Source organism: Cyphomyrmex costatus, unplaced genomic scaffold, assembly GCF_001594065.2.
Source record: "Cyphomyrmex costatus isolate MS0001 unplaced genomic scaffold, Ccosl1.0 scaffold14, whole genome shotgun sequence".
In the NCBI taxonomy this organism is placed as follows: Eukaryota; Metazoa; Arthropoda; class Insecta; order Hymenoptera; family Formicidae; genus Cyphomyrmex; species Cyphomyrmex costatus.
The window spans coordinates 1341501-1359039 of record NW_017275390.1 but is presented as its reverse complement, the minus strand read 5'-3'; the positions used below and the strand labels follow the sequence as shown (position 1 = coordinate 1359039).

The 17539-nt window shown below is 30.7% G+C and overlaps 2 protein-coding genes across 2 annotated transcripts in view; both read right to left on the bottom strand.

Moving 5' to 3' along the window:
* The window catches only part of LanB2 (laminin subunit gamma-1), a 15049-nt gene extending 1247 nt beyond the window's left edge, over positions 1-13802 (bottom strand). The window contains exons 1-20 of the mRNA XM_018551378.1: positions 13644-13802; positions 12047-12299; positions 10391-10692; positions 9832-10037; positions 8723-8826; positions 6659-6847; positions 6243-6468; positions 5461-5890; positions 5034-5391; positions 4527-4715; positions 4179-4364; positions 3736-3938; positions 3381-3596; positions 2868-3138; positions 2465-2643; positions 2127-2257; positions 1592-1702; positions 1284-1482; positions 903-1140; positions 595-770 (exon numbers count right to left, since the gene is read on the bottom strand). Of these exons, the coding sequence (XP_018406880.1) occupies positions 595-770; positions 903-1140; positions 1284-1482; positions 1592-1702; positions 2127-2257; positions 2465-2643; positions 2868-3138; positions 3381-3596; positions 3736-3938; positions 4179-4364; positions 4527-4715; positions 5034-5391; positions 5461-5890; positions 6243-6468; positions 6659-6847; positions 8723-8826; positions 9832-10037; positions 10391-10692; positions 12047-12299; positions 13644-13802 (4326 nt within the window). The remainder of the gene's footprint in view (positions 1-594; positions 771-902; positions 1141-1283; positions 1483-1591; positions 1703-2126; positions 2258-2464; positions 2644-2867; positions 3139-3380; positions 3597-3735; positions 3939-4178; positions 4365-4526; positions 4716-5033; positions 5392-5460; positions 5891-6242; positions 6469-6658; positions 6848-8722; positions 8827-9831; positions 10038-10390; positions 10693-12046; positions 12300-13643) is intronic.
* A 2126-nt stretch (positions 13803-15928) lies between these two features.
* Positions 15929-17539, bottom strand: LOC108783015 (rhythmically expressed gene 2 protein). Its single transcript, XM_018551431.1, has 2 exons — positions 17156-17539; positions 15929-16652 (listed from the first exon to the last, which is right to left on the bottom strand). The coding sequence occupies exons 1-2, from the start codon at positions 17438-17440 to the stop codon at positions 16173-16175; spliced, it is 765 nt and encodes a 254-aa protein (XP_018406933.1). The 5' UTR covers positions 17441-17539; the 3' UTR covers positions 15929-16172.

Below are 17539 nucleotides of genomic sequence, written 5' to 3'. Positions count from 1 at the left end.
ACACGCATTCGTTTGGGAGTAAGAGCTAGGAAAGTGAGGAAAATGAGTGGTGCGGCAGGGGGACGGAGCGACATTGCCTCACTTTCCTAGCTCTTACTCCTAAACGAATGCGTGTGCCATTAAGTCCTTTTAGAGTAACAAAGTAGAGACCTGGAGCTACATTTTGAGCTATATTAAAAGAAAATTGAGAGCGGCCTTTTAGTCGCGCCGCCATTTTGAAAAGTTCAAAACTGAAAAACATTATCGTAAACCGGTCTGATCAAAAAAAGAATATTCTTACGTGAAAGAGCGTTCAATTTTCTATAAGAATACGTCTGCACTTTATTTTCAAAATTGCCTTTCATGCCCACTAACGACAAGCGAAAAGAGCGCTGCGACGAGAAAGCCCAAAAATTGGGTGGCCCACTTGGCATGGAATGCCCCATATACATATGAAATTAAAAAATAATTCTATATATAATAGATAATAAGTTTATAAGAATAAAAATAAATATAAAATGAATAGATATAAAAAGATAAAATTAGAAAGTTAGTTTTAATTTCAAAAAATTAATAATAAATTTATTATTTAATAACTAATTTTAATAATTTTACCTGAGCGTTTTGCGCAATTTCGCGTGCACTTTTAGCGTTACCCTCCGATCCATTTAATACTCTCTCTGTTTCTCTAGTTTGCAAGTTAGCATTATTAATCAATTCTTCAATTTTCTGAATGTTCTTCAAAGCACTTTGAGCCTTAACACGTTCACGTTGCACCTCAGCATCAAATTCTAATACAATGCAAAAATTGTAATGAAAAAAATTGTTTAAAGAAAAAGATTTTTAGAACAAATTCGTGAGTCTTTCCATTTTTCTAATTTCATAGAATAAAACATTTCTGGAGTTCTTTTTAAAGAACTTACCTCCTAATTTTTTTAAAGTTTCTTGAGCTTCTTTTAGTGTCTGATCGCCACGTTTGACAGCGTCATTTGCCGTCTCATTGGCTTTATCTAATTCAGCTAACAGTTCAGCAGTTGCAGCTTGTTGATCTTGAGCTCTTTCTAAAAGTTCTTCGCTTTTTTTAATTTTTTCAGTCATTTCTTTGATAAAATCCTCGTTTTGCTCCAATAAGAGTTGTGCCTGCTCTTTTATCTGTAAGCTCTATTTCATACATATACATTATTTACATTTTGTATTAATATTATACTATACCTTTATTATTATTTTATTAGTTAGTTTCTTTTTATTCAAATTCATTCATTATTTCTTTATCTGTATATTTATTTATAATAATTTATAATTACCTCACTGCTAACGCTTTCTACTTGTTGTCGCAATTGCTTGACATCAACCTGAGGAAGCGTTAAATCGAGAATCAGTAAATCTATTGCTTCTTGAGAAACAGTTGAGGATTTAGTAGCTGCTATGGCAGTGAGATTCTTCACTTCATCCATGCGATCATCTAATTGCGCTAGTTTATTCTCCAGATTCCTTAGTTCATCCCTGTACAGAATTTTCTTTATATTCTAGATATAGTGATTATAAGATTATAATCAGAAAATTGCAAATATAAAATTATTAAAGTGAAAAGGGAAATATCTCTTTCACTCACGTTATATTGGAATATCTCGATATAGTTTGCTTTGCAAGATTATAAGCCTCCATTGTCGTGTTTCGCGCCTGTTCTGCTAACATATGAAGCTTCTTGGCTTCGTTTGTATTTCTAAAAGAATAGAATTCCAATATTAAATAATAATATTATATAACAATATAAAATTTTCGAAAATTTTTTAGTAAAACTAATTAGTTTTACTAAAATAAAACCTTTTAAATAATAAGGCTTTGTAAATATAAAACAAAATAGAACAATTAAAGGGCCAAAAGCCAGTTATATAACAAAGAATGTTTAAGTTTTAAATTAAACGTTCTTTGCTACATAACTGGCTTTTGGTCCTCCGATTGCTCTATTTTGTTTTAAATAATAGTTTATATAACTAAATCTTTATTTTTAAAATGATTTTTAGAACAAAAAAGTAATTCATTATTATTAATACAACAAAATAAAAATTTGAAATAATTTTCCAGAAACTTTTTTATTTATAAAATAAATAAAAAAATTGTACATATTTACAATATAAAATACATACACTTCGGCGAGTACACGCGCTTCCTGTGCAATTGATGTCATCTGCTGATTTTGCTGACCGACTTGTTCAGCACGCAATTTCGCCGAACTTAAAGCACTCGCTCCATCCGTACCCAAGTAATCCTCTGCTTCCTACCATTTTTATCATAAAATTATAAAATTTATAACTTAACAATTTAGAATAAAAGTTGTTCATAAAATTTTTCATATAAAATAAAATCAAGGGACATAAAATAAATTGTGCAACTTATATATGTTGAGTATATTGTCAAATAACGCGCATTCTTAAATAAGTTTTTAAAACTTTTTGATATTATTATAAAGCAAAATTTTATTTACCGTTAACTGCTCGTAGATTTTATCCAAAACTTTCTCTGCCTCATCGATATTGATTAAACCTTCCTCAGTTATATCACGTGAATCGTTTGCTACCACGTCCACGGTTTGATAGGTCTTGTCAATCGTATTTAATTGCTCACGCAACTCATCTAACTGTTCTACCAACGTTTTATTCTCGCCTAAAAGGCATATCAGCTTTTACTTTTATATTATAATATTATAAAGAAAATCACAATATATCAGAACTTTATGGTTTTCATTATAATAAATAATTTTAAAGATAAAAATTTTTGAAATTTTTTTCATTATTTAACTATAATGACATGTAATTATTACTTAATTCTGAAGTTAAATAAATAGTTTAATAAATAGACATAATAACGATAATAATAATGATATTTACTGCCAGATCCTTGTTTAGCAGTAGTCAATAATGATTTTACTCTATCTTGAACATTCTTGAGCTCTTTCTCGAAATCCGAGTTCTTGATAACAGTGGGACTGCTGTTGATCTTATAAAGTGTGTCTTCGAGCTCAGCTAAACGTCGTCGGTGATCATTGACCGCCGACTGTACAAGATTGTAACAATCGGGACAATCAACACAGCCATGCTGACGATTATGCTTGTTCTCCTTGCAGCGATCACATCGTCTGCCTTCAACGTTTGTCAAGCACTGCCAACAATCATCAAAAATATCAAGCAAAAAATACAAAGAAGCAAATTTATTACTAAAAATCCAAAAAATAAATATATAAAATTTTTATATAAATTTATGATCGGACGTACAAAAAAATTAACAACCACATTTTTTATTTAAAATATAATTTTGATATAAAATTAATGATCACACACATTCGTTTTGCTATAATTTATTTATATTAACTATTTAATTTTATGTAGGTATAGGCAACTTACAGGACACTGTCCATTTGCGTCACATTGCAAATCTTGGGATCCAATACTGTCGCAATCGCAAAGTTTGCAGCCCTCGCGACTGAATCCATATTGATAGGGCTCACAGGCATCGCAACGTTGACCCGTTACTCCAAGTCGACACTGACATTGTCCTGTTATCGGATCACAAGTGCGATTGTAAGAACCTTCAAGGTCGCAATTACAAGGTGTGCAACCCTGTAACAAGAATATAAATTTTTATACGAGACAAACACATTAATTAAATTAACGTGTTATTTGATAAGTAATTTAACAAATTATTATATCAGTTATTATTAAAATCGACTGTTTGTTATTTCAATTTAGCAGATTTTACCTCTCCACTCATAATATGATAATAGCCTTCTTCGCACTTGTCACAATTGCGACCTATGACATGCGGTTTGCAGGCACAATGTCCTGTTAATTGATCGCAAGGTGCAACTCTTCCATCATCAAGTTCCAAAGTGCCTGGTGGATAACACTGACATAACTTACATCCGTCTTCCTTGCGATCCGATAACGCGTCTCCATAATACCCTAATGTATAAAATGTAATTAAAAATATATTAAGCTGGTTCTACATTAGTTGCAAGTCGATCGCAAGTTCGTTACGACAGCCCATCTCAAGCTTGCATTTTGAAATCAACGCTTCAGATTGGCTGTCGCAACTTGCGATCGGCTTGCAACTAATGTAGAACCGGCATTATGTAATGCAGAGATTGTGTGAAAGAAAAATTATATAATAGATTATAAAAAATTCTTAATTTTTATATTTACCGGCTAGACATTCTTCACAATGAAAGCCCGCTGTATTATTGACACACTTTAGACATTCTCCTGTTTCTTGATTACAATTTCTAACTGCATTTAAATCGATATTGTTGTTGCAATCGCAAGGACGGCAAGCGAGACCTTTTTCAGGATTTCCATAGTAACCGTCGGAACATGTTTCACATCTAGGTCCTGCATAAGAACATTGATTTCATGTAATTTTTGATAAATTAAAAAAGAAACAAAGAACAACATAAAAAGTACGAATTAATTAAATTCTTCTCTTTTAATTATTTTCAATGCTATATTTAAGTATTTAAAAAATGTATCTGTAAAAAATATACATGTGCTTACCAGTCCTGCCAATAGGACATTCAGAGCAGATAGGATCCGGATTATTGCCCAGAAGAATACAAGGTCCGTTATCGGGACAAGGACATGGTTTACAATCATCTGGGTTTCCTTTCAATGGATAACCATAGTATCCCCTACTACATAATTCGCAATTGCTTCCTGCAGTATTATGCTGACAGATACATTGCCCTAAAATATAGAAAGAAAATATTGTATCCAAAATATTATTAAACATTTCGAAAGACACTTCAAAATATCTGTATTTATACGAATTATCTTTCAAAAGCTATTAGTTCACACACAGAACAAGCAAAAGTTGAAATATACTTGCAATATATTCGAAAAATTATCATATTGATTAAATAAATTCAACAAAAAGTAACACGACAGTAAGTAAATCCGATTTTATAGACCAAACAAAATAATTCTTTTACCTGTTATTTCTGTAATTTAATTAGATTTATTTCTATTTGAAGCCTATAATATATGACAATGACATCTAATTACCAGTCTCCGCCTCGCAAATATCAGCGTGCCCATTACAATTGCAAGGAACACAAAGAGCGAAAGGACCGCCGTTGGGAGGATCGTGATGGAATCCGGGCGCGCATGATTCGCAAAATTGGCCGACGTAGCCATGAGGACATTGGCAGTGTTCCACCCAATCGGCCGGTTCACCGGCTGCGCCGCGATGAGCCGTTTCTAATTTCACATCGTCCAAAAATCCTCGGCCTTGATGAGTGTAAGTCCCACGAATCTTTATAGCGGTTAAGTTTGACAGAATTGACATGAAAGCACGAGAAGATAATCGTGGTTGCCAGCCGTAGTTGGCATGCTCATGCAATTTAAACTTATATTCTTGAGGCTGCAAAAATAATCACATTAATATTGAATGTAGTGGACGAAAAAATGTAGTGAAAATAAAAATACTTACCGTAACAGTCGGTAAACGATTGTTCTGGCCAAAGATCGGCTGTGTGATCTGCTCGCCGTTTCCACCTTCTAAAATTACATCGCGCGCTGTGGGAGCCGGTCCAGCTTCGCCTATCCTCAGTATGAACGATATGTGCTGATTATAAGACGCTCGCTGATCTCCTAGAAATTTATCGGGCGCGAGGAAGTACACATTGTCACGATCGAGCGCAGTAGCTGAGATCGTCTGCGTCAGTGCATCGTATTGCAATTGAATCGGATTACCGGCCACAGACGCAGACCAACGCTCGTTTGCTCGCACAAACATACTCTCGATGAACAACTTTGAGTAAGCGGTTGCTAGTTGACAGACTGAGGAATGGCCGTAACAAAAACAGGGAGTGCAACCGAACTCATTATCTACTGCCAGATTGAAGAATCCTGGACGACACCTAGTCAATTTCAGCATTCGGGTTAATTTCAATTTTCGAGGAGTAGAACAAAGTCAATAAATCCTAATTTCAAAAATCAGATTCACAATAATAGAAAATTGATTCTAAATTAATTAAAGAATCGTTATTGAAACGATGTTAAAATATAATGTGGAGGAAGTCCTATATAATTTAGCACATATGACATCTCAATTATTTTTCTCAATAATAATATAAACTAAAAGATCAAAAAGCTCTAAATTTCTCATTTAGAACAATTAAAATATTAACAATTAATATATTGAAATGCGAATTGATTTATTAAATATTCTTTTCTAAAGAAGATTTGGTTGAATAATATAACAGGACTAACTCTCTGCAGCGTTTTCCCTCGACGTTTTCCTTGCAAACGCAAACTCCTGTGATAGTATCGCAGTTGGGAACGTTGTTCGCTGATCCTGCCAAGCTGCACTCGCATGAAGTACAGCCCTGCGAACCAAAATTATAGAAGTTGGCTGCACAACGATTGCATTTATCCCCTGTTACACCAGGTTTACATTGGCATTTACCCTCGCTATTACACTGCAAGCTTCTCGAACCTATAAATCGTTATACTTTAATTTATTATCATAAGAGAGAGACAGAGAAATTTGAATTTTTCTTTTAAAGAGATTTTAATATAAACTAATTTGTATTTATATTGAGAAAAATTGTAATGTTAATTCACAATCTTACCGAATATACAATTATCATAATTTGCATTATTTAGTATTACTATAGCATTATTACCAATTTCATTACAGTTGCATGCAACGCAGTAATTATCCTCGGGCCGTTGATAATAGTTTTCGCGACACCGCTCGCAATTGGCACCATCGCGATTTGCTCGACAATCCAAGCAATGACCTCCATGACCAGTTAGCTTATACAATTCCTTGTCGAAATAACATCTGTCTGCGTATCCGTTGCAGTTGCAAGCTACAAGAAATAATAAGTAGTCGAATTAATAGATTAATAATTGCAAAATTGTTTAATGTGTGAAAAAGAAAAATACCAAGGCCTGGTTTTTCAGTATCTGATTAACTTGTAACTAAGTTTAATCTGATGTTTTACCCAATGGATTTTATCCGTGACATTATCATAGATGAAACCGTTTGGATAAAACATCAGGTCAATTATATTTGGATAATGAAAAACTAAGCCCAAATAAGCTGTCCTTATAAGAATAATATTTAAACATTAAATATTAAATTTTATTTTTGATTAAATTTTATCATATTACAATAAAAAATAATAATGCAGAAAGATGTGTGATATGAGATGTGAAATATGAGTTGTATCAAACAAATAATGACTCTAATAATTATTTTTAATTATATTTATTTAATAATTAAAATTTTAAATAATAACTTAAAGTTTTTAAAGTTAAAAAATACTTTTTTTTATATACATTAAAAGATATATAAGTTTTATTTAAAAAGGTCATATTCTTTTAAGTTTATTTAAAAAGGTCATATTCTTTTAAGTTTATTTAAAAATTCACATATAATGCAATTTGTAATGATTTGCAATTTGAATAATTTTATATAAACAATATATTATCAATAATTAATTACTGGATCCTGAATACCAAGGGCGTATTTCATTCCGTGGCGTACACAGCAGTATGCAATCCGCTACCATTAACAACGTGATCAATTTCATTTTTCCAATATGAGAATATTATAACAGAGGTCAACGCATTATAATCTGTTTTATTACTGCATATTACTGTAATTTGATTACTATTTGATCATATACTTATATGTTTAATTGCGCTCGAGTCTAACTATCGAATTGTTTCAACTGTTACACATCTTACAATTAGATCACTGTTACTTATATTTCGTGTGATTACAACTTAGAATACACTTCCTTAGATGTTTAGATATATTTCGAAAATATATTTTTTATTATGATTTTTATTAGGGATTTTGAGAATTTTGATCAGTGAACTGTTGTGTTTATCGTCGTACACTGAATGCAGACAAAAGTGCATTGAACGGCCGTGTACCTTCGCTACAAGCCGCATCCCCACTCAAGAGAGCGGCAGATGAACGTAAAAGGCAAAGCTGGTATCAGGTAATACTGACGAAGGTGCAGTCGCTTATGGTCTTTGCAATGCGCACCATGTTTCTCATTCAATACGAACATTATACAGAGAAAAACCAAGTTCGCAATGCAGTTTTTCATGCATAATTGCAATTGTTTCAGTAAAGTAAGTTATTTGCGAATAAAATTCTATGGTGACATTAAAAACTAAAAATAAACGATTTTTTTTACATGTGATCAATTATGGCTTCTGAAAATTTAATTAATCCCATTATGTGTAACGCATTATATATCCGGTAAACATTTTGTAACAAAGATATAAAAATATAAGATCCGACATTTTAACACAATTACATTCAACTATGCGATTCTAGTTTGATTTTATTTCTTTTTTAAATCGATTTAAATTATATTAACATGGCAATCTTTTATAATTAAAATATTAATATCTATATTATAAGTAACTAAATAAAATTGTAGCAAAAGATTTAAAAATAATTTTTCTTTTTGTTATTTATTTAATTCAAAAATATATCTAAACTTTTATTTACTTTATCTATTTTAAGTCCTATAAAAATTGCTAAAATTTAAGTTAATAAAATCATTAATTTTTTCACTAGCTCTTTTTATTACATTAGATGTTTACTTAAATATCGATTTTTCAAGATTTTTAAAAAAATTGTATAATGTGCAAAATCTGTTGCATATTGCTCTTTAAACTGTATTAAAATATGCTATATCTAATATTTACTAAATACTCACGTTTGCATTCGTGTGCATCGGTAGTTGTAGCACGGCCCCAAGGAGCATCATTATAAAAAGGTAGGCACTCGTTGCAGTCTGGACCAGCGGTGTTATGCTCGCATCTGCAAATAAATTTCCAATTATATTGTAACATTATTTACAATTTTATCAAAGATGGCAGCAAATTGATAAGAATTATTTAGTAGTTTAAAATTTAATTTAATTTTTTTTTAATATATTAGTTTACTATAAATAAAATGTTTTTATTACAATTTATTTAATATCATGTTCAAATGTTTCGTTATTTAATTTGCATTCATTATATTGTATAATTCATTCCTGAATATATGTGCGTGTATTTTATGTTATTGATCTACAAGTTTGTTCCTGCCGTTTTTACAGGTATAAAACTATCTATATGAAAACGGTGGCAGCAAACTTGTAGACCTAAATAAACAAGCGCATAATCATACATCTTTATTCATATCTTAATGACCTAATATTTCAAGAAGTGTAAATTCAGAAACTGCATTCTCAACACAAACTGTACTATCAAATACGTATATGATGCAAAAACATATTTTGACATACGGTCCAAAAAATTTTCAATATTAAATAATATAAAATTTAACTGGACTTTTGAATCGAATATCATTAAACCATAATTATACTTTTATCACGAGTGAGAGTAAAATTATTACCGCGCGGCAATTGGTGCGCTTAACAAATAATTAACAAATAATTTGTATTAATCTTTTTATATTATTAGTTTTCTGTACGTTTCGACTTATTTTAAGCTATCTTCAAAGTACAAGCATAATTGATGTGCGCAACTGTGTTGGAATAAAAGTCTGAAACATATGAAGATGTAATGTCAATGTAAGAAGATTAATATAAATTAATTTGACGCATCAATTATCGCGCAATAATAAATTGATTCACTCTCACTTACTTATGATACAAATAAAATGTGGTTCCAAAAAATGTTCGTACATAGAAACTTCGAAAAAAGTGGGAAAAAAGTGAAAAGGAAGATAAATATTATAAATATTAAATATATATCAAAATATAATTGCGTATGTATATATATGTATATTAAAAAAATGATAAAAGAGAGAACTTATTACCGGCAAACTCTGCGAGTTTTGCCATCGACACTAGTACTGTTTACACATTCTCCGGCGTGGCCATTGCAAGCGCATCTCGCACCGACTGCTATATCAGCTATCGCATAATAATAAGATTTCAGCACTTGCGCGTCGCCAAAAACTTCATCGCCGAATGTGTTTAATCTGTCTAGAGTAATTTTCAAATCCGATGCTTGTACCCATTCCTATAAAACAAATGTCGTCTGTTAAGCTACTTGTTATAGTATTATGATAAATATAAACAAATTAGAGGAAAAATTTTTAATTTTATAGTTGAAGAAGTCTAAATCTTTCGAATTATTTCTTATTTTAAATTTATTAAACTATTCTTTAATCAATCATATCAATTTCGATTATGCTGCTTATAGCAATTCCCTGACTTTGTTAATAAATCAAAATAATATTAATATAAATATAAATTTACTGTGTGTGTGTGTGTGCGTGTGTGTGTGTGTGTGTGTGTAAGTATATTACAAATAGAATTAAAATTATCAAAATATTCTATATACTAAGAATAAATTATTTTTAATTAAATTGCCTGAAGTTCGGTGTTGGTCTCAAAATAATAGGCGGAAGGTCGGCCCTCTAAGGTCGAAAAAGCGACGGTGCCTTTGGTGAGTGGAGAAATGTCAGAGAATTCTGAGGTGCATAGCACGCGGGTGTCATCACCGCGAATGGTCTCTTTAGACTCGGGCAGGTCGTACGTGTCTCGGCACGTCGCTGAATAAAATTGATAAGGCTCCCACGGTGACTTCTCGTTCTTCCGCTTGTAGATACCCCAACTTTCCGGCCGAGGCGACTCAAACAGTACTCTGACATATGTTATGTCAAATGTCTTTCCTAATTTTATAATCAAAATATTATAAAACATTAATAAAAGTATAACATAAAAAATAGAATCTAATAATTAATTAACTAATTTAAATATACTAAATCAATATCTAATTTACGACTCTTCGAATTAATAATCAAGCAAAAATCAGTACAGTTTTATAGAATACAATTAACAGGTAATTGAAGTTTATGTACTGGATGTAATTTGCTAATAATTTTTTAATATTCTATTAGTGTAAATCATACAAACTTTGATATTATTATCTATCAAAGTTTGTATGATTTATACTAATAGAATATTAAAAGATTATTAGCAAACTACATCCAGCACATAGACTCCAATTGACTGTTAATCATTGTATTCTATGAAACGACACTGATTCTTGCTTGATTAATAATATAATAACAATAATAATAATAATAAGCTTTATTGATGTGCTACTGAACATAAGTTTGCAGACAAGACACATGATGTATTTTTAGAGCGGCACCCCAAAAAATAAAGCATCAGATGTTTTATATATATATATATATATCTTGATAAGGGTTTTTTTTTACAGTAAAAATTGCATAACAATAAATAAATAATGAGTTTCGCCAGTATAGGAGAGTAGTAAATAAAACAGTAAATACGATGGAATAAAAGTATTAAAAAATTTAATAAAAATAAGATAAAAAATGTAGATAATTATATAGATATAGAGTAATAAAATAGAGTAATTTGAAATACATAAATAGTAAATAAAAAATAATCTTTATAAGACAGAAAAGACATTATAGTGGCACTGCATCATATTTAAAGCAAAGAATATAATAAAATAAGAATCGTAACAAATCTTACTAAAAATAAAGATTTTAAAATCAATCCTTGTGCTCTAAAAATTAAATAAAATGTATTATCTGTCATTTTTATTCAGAATATTTCAATCGCTAGGTTGTTCATTGAATTTAATTTAATTTATCGTATACCTTTTACACACATAAGATAGTCCATTTAATATGACTGTTTAAAATATCTAAATTGTTAATAAAAATTTCTAAGTTAAAATATTCCAATTTCTAAAATAGATTTTAAATCAATTATGAACAAGAATAAATTTGTAATAACAAATTTGCTTTTATAGCTCATGAGAGCTTTTCTGTGATTTCTTCATCATCCTTTATACACTGTTATGATTTATCTCATCGCGCATACATCCTCACAGATAAGGAAGTAGGATGAGAGAAAGAGAGAGTATGTATATAAGCGAAAGAGTAAAAGAGAAACGCAGAAAAAAGAGAGAAAGTATAAAGAGGCTCTCTCAATAAAGAGACAAAGATCTTCTACAGGGAATCCCAGATGATTGCAATGAAAACACACCTAGAGGAAGGGTGAGATTGACCTGGTTGGGATACTCTTCGTACATGGTGTCCGATTGCCACCAAGTAGCATTGTCATTATTGTCGTGGTCAGTAAGGAAGGAGGCCGAGTGGTCGCCGCGTCGACAAATTTCGCATGACTTCTTTTGCACGCCTGTCTGCTTACAGAATTCGATAGGACGATCCTCGCCACATGTGTTGGTCGCCTCTATTAGCACATTGAAAGCTGCATTTTCAAACGGCGGTATACATCTCTAAAACACGCCAACATTCAGACAGGGCGCTATATTTTGGATATATTTTATTGTAATTAAATAGTTACAAGAAAATAAGTTAAATAAATGTTATGTTAAAATTAAATAAAATAAAGAAATGTTTTAACGTAATATTTATTAATTTGTTTTCAAAAAATATTATTCTATAGTTATATGCTTTATTAAATTCTTATAAATATAGTAAATTCTCTACAACATATATCATTTTTTTATATAACAATATCTTTGAGAAATTTATTACTGTTTAAAATTAAATTAAAATTAAAATCAGATAGTAATATATTTTGCGTCATAAATATATTTTAATAACAAAATTTTTTATTATATTAACATTTTCAATAGAATAATACTACATTTATTATAAATAGCCCTCTTTACTTTGCAGATATAATATATATGTAAATCAAATTTATGATTTTTAAAGAGTAATTAAATTAAAATATATTATTTTATTATATATACATATATTAAAAATATATTATTTTTAAATATATAATTATAATAATACTAAACATATCTACATGGAGAGATATTAACATAAGACATTTAATGAGGTCTAATTTTCTCAATTCATAATCGCGATCTAAATAGGAAAGAATTCTATTTCTAATATAAAAGCTATATCTTGCGGGCTTCGCGAATGATATCTTGTCCATTTATATCGTGGCCCACACAATTTATCTGCGGGTTCAAGTAACTTGGAATAACCCCATGATAACCTTAACATCCTCCCGAAATACGAAGCTACCAAATTGTACTGATTTAATTAAAGATGCAAAAAGTTAGCCATTTATTTAAAAATGATATTTATACGAGGATTTATTTGAAAAAATAAAATGTTACATAAAAATATTAATAAATAATACTTTAATTCTAAAATAATTTATAAGCATATTAAAAAACTAATGTAATAATTAACATATTACATGAAGTTGGCGAGAGAGAGAGAGAGAGAGAGAGAGAGAGAGAGAGAGAGAGAGAGAGAGAGAGAGAATTACATAATAATAAAAAATTATGTTGAAAAGTATTAAAATATAAAACAAAAGATTACATAAAAAATTAATAAAATTATAAACAAAATATATTGATACATTGCATAGAAAACATTTTAAACATTTCCTGGATTTTTTTATGAAAAAAAAAATAGAAGCAGTATTGTGAAATTTTTCTAACAAATATATTATTTTCATTTGCGTCACAATATTTATTAAATAAATAAATTACCTATAACTTTTTTTTAGGATTATTTCCACGATAATGAAGACTATAGATTCTCATTTTTTTATTCAGTTTACATATAAATAACAAACAATCGAGACAAACCTGCGGCCTGCCGTTCTCATCATAACACTTGTCCTCATTACGATTTTTTGGCAGCTGCAGCCGATTGAACAGCTCCTCCGAAGGATCGGCCTCGGGATCGGCTAGAACGACGCAGCTTCCCACAAGCAACAGCAGGTCCCATATCCCGATCCCTCTCATTTTAGCCCCACGAGGTAAGAAAATATCTCTCTGTCCGAACACTCTGTCCGACTCCTCTCACTGTTCACGAAACCGACCGACGTATCAGGGCTGTCTTCGAGGTTAAGCAACGCGTCCATCGACGAAGATCACCGCCATCGAGCGATCGTTATCGATCGTACATCTCCCATTAACCTTCCATAGATCGGATGCTGGGCAACGTGAGACGCGCGAGCGAGCTCTGCCGTGGACCACCAACGAGTGTAACGGCGCGACGGCCGACGCCGCTTGCACACGTCTACCTCCCGGCCCTCTTGAGCCCTCCTCGCATCGCCCCTTCTCAATTCCGTCTCCTACGCTCGTTCCTCGTTCTCACAGTCCGCCTACGCAAACGTCGGATCGTGTATGTATATATACATACACAGTCTTAAATGCCTCTAGCAGGCAGACACGCGAATCTGCACCGATTGTATATACACTCCGATTATACGCACTGCATTTAAATATCTATGAATTGTGACCGTGTTTCCAACAGTTTCCGTCTCCGTATCGGTATATAATGTGTGATCATACAGTCTTAATATTTATATATAACAAGCTTTTTAATTGTAATTGACAGATTTTTTATTATTGTCTACTTCATTGATTTTTTTATGAACTTTAATTAGAATTTCGATTTCTGTACAAAGTAATGTGTATAATTTCTGAAATTTTATTATAGCGTAAATATTCTCTTTTAATATCCATTTTAGTTTGTACATTTTATAAATATACAATTGTGTTCAATTTTTGTTCTTAATGTTTATTAAATATATATTCTTATTAGTGTCGCAGTTCATTTTCATCCAACTATAGATATACTTATATAAAAATTATTAAATGTGATTCTTATGTATAATTTTAATATCTTTATATATATATATATATAAAATATTTACAAAATTGATACATTCAAAAAATTTATGTAAATGTTATAATTGATTACTTGATATCCCTAGTTAAAAAAAAAATGTGCACAAATGACTTAATCGTGTATACTAAGGGATGTACTGAATATCTAGAGATATACATACAACGTAATAAAAAAAATTGAAATTGTACAAGCATATAAATACATAAATTTGAAAAATATAAAAAAACATTCAATATGTATAACTTAATAAATTTGCATATTTAACTTACTTTTTTATCAGACTATTTTGTTATTATCGTTAACATAGTTATTTTACATAGAGATTATTGTTAGATACAAATAAGTTTATATATGTATACAGGATGAGGTATTTAAAACAGGTCATCTGAATAACTCGCTTGTTTTTAACAATAGAAAGAAAAGTATCAAACAAAAATTGCTTGGTTTTGAGGGGCCTTTCTAACTAAGTAAACAAAAATCTATCCCCGGCGTCCCCTCTTAAAGAGGACGGGGAGTATAATAACATCAAAGTTTCAAATAAGACCCCCTAAAATGTTACATATTTGGATTCTACGGGAAAAAATAAATTTTGTCTGAAACATTTCTTTGAAAAATGCTTCTACCAAAAGTTAGGAACATTTAAACTTTTAGCTATTTTATTCACGCTTTAACTCCATTGATACATAAAGTTGTATTCACGATATAATGAAAACGACCTTGATGTTAACCAAAAAAAACATAAATACACACATTTATCGGGAAATATAAATACAGATGTATTTAGTTATTTTTGAATGTAGTACTCTTTTAAATGAGATATTTCGTGACAGGTGGATAGGTCGAGAAGGTCCTGTTCAATGGCCCCCTCATTCACCTGATATTACATCTTTGGACTATTTTTTTATGCAGCTATATTAAAGAAGATGTCACATCTCAACCATTTACGACGAAAGAAGACTTAAAACGAACAATACATACTGCTTGCACTAAGGTGACTCCAAAAATGTTGTTTAGAGTTAGGCAAAGTTTTATAAAAAGAATTAATAAGTGTTTAGATGTTAATAGTCAACAGTTCGAACATTTAATAAAATAAAAAAAAACAGAAGAACTACAAGTTTTATTTAATTATCATTAATTTCAATGCACTCTACATTAAGGTTTAAATGTTCGTAACTTTTGATAAGAGTATTTTCCAAAGAAATGTTTCAGACAAAATTTATTTGTTTTTCCCCCGTAGAATCCAAATATGTAACATTTTATAGGGAGTACCATTTGAAACTTTTAAGTTATCCCCCGCCCCTCTTCAAGGGAGGATAAAGGTGGATTTTTGTTTACATAGTTAGAAAGGCCCCTAAAATATATAAAACTTTCTCATGAACAACTTTTTGATAGGATAAATATTTTCAGAGTTATTAGTTTGTAACACTTTACGCCACCCTGTATAAATAAACCTAAAATAATTATTAAATAATTAATTATTACTGCATTATACAATTTGTTCTAAGTACGCTATCAAAGTGTCTTTGAAGCTCTTTCAAATTTTTAAAAATGTCTTCCCTTGGCACTTCGTTTTCATCGAGCTTATTGTCATGTTTTATTAATAAAGCATTCCATCCGGCACTTTTTGCTCCAAAATAATCATTGTCTATTCTGTCGCCGATGTGCATTGCTTCTTTGGGTAATATTTTCTCCTTATGATGATATTGCATTAATCTCAGTGCTTCCTCGAATATTGACAAGCTTGGTTTCTCCTTTCCAAAATCGTATGAGGTCAAAACAAAGGCAAAGTACTGACGAATTTGAATGTCTTCAAGAATTGATTCCAATCGTTGATCAAAATTCGAGATTACTCCCAAAACGATATTCTTCTTCTGCAAGGAGTCAAGTAGATCAATAGTACCAGGATATTTATACCAGCATTTACTAGTACTATAGCAGTTTATGAGACTTTCAGCAACCTAAAAAAGAGAACGATAAATAAAATCAATGGTCTTTACGTAATAATTCAATAACAAAATAACAGAACCAATTAATAGAAAATAAATAAAATAGAAAGAAAAAAGCTAACAAGAAAAATTATTTTCAATACTGAAGTTGTAGCACTATCGTTAAATGATTTGTAATGATTGAATATATTACAAGTCATTATAACATTAAAATGCTGTCAAAATAACTATGATTATTAAAAATCACTTTTCGATCAATCACTCATTTTGACATCATTTTGATGTTATGATTTTGTTTTGTTTGGGCTAATATTGCATAAAACGAAATTTGTCAGTAATTTTCGTAAAAATTCGTTCATTAGATATCGAAATACTAATTAAAAAGAAATTTGCTGTAATATTAGTAAAATAAAAAGGTGAGTTCTAAAAAAATTAATAAATCTAAAGAACAGCTATTTATCTGGAGCTACCTGAAATAAAGGAATGTTACTACAGATTTTTATCATTAATATTACCTTATCCAACGTGTCTGTCGACACGGAAGCATGCTGTTCTTTAAACACATTATATACGATCATTTTCCACCAGTTCTTCCATCCTAACCCTGTGTGCTTGCCGTATATCGGGTGCTCTTTACTAAGCTGAGCGTAATTGTTTTTGAAACTTCGCGCCAATTTTCTTGGCTCGATAAATAAACCGTGCTGCGAGCCGACCTTGATGTAGTTTTCTTCGAACTTGGTCATCAGCAATGTACCAGTCACGTCGAAAGTTACGAGACGGGGTCGGATACGATTAATCATATCTAATGAGCTTTCGATGATTCTCAATCTCGAAATAATTAGACACAAACTCTAATCAGTTTTTGTGATTACGAAAATGTTACGCACAAACAAAGAATG

Bases quoted from the DNA above. Each gene is read 5' to 3' on its own strand.
- LOC108783015 (XM_018551431.1), bottom strand. From the start codon at position 17,440: ATGATTAATCGTATCCGACCCCGTCTCGTAACTTTCGACGTGACTGGT. The intron at 16,653-17,155 runs GTAATATTAATG...TCTCTTTTTTAG, and splicing joins CGACAGACACGTTGGATAAG to GTTGCTGAAAGTCTCATAAA.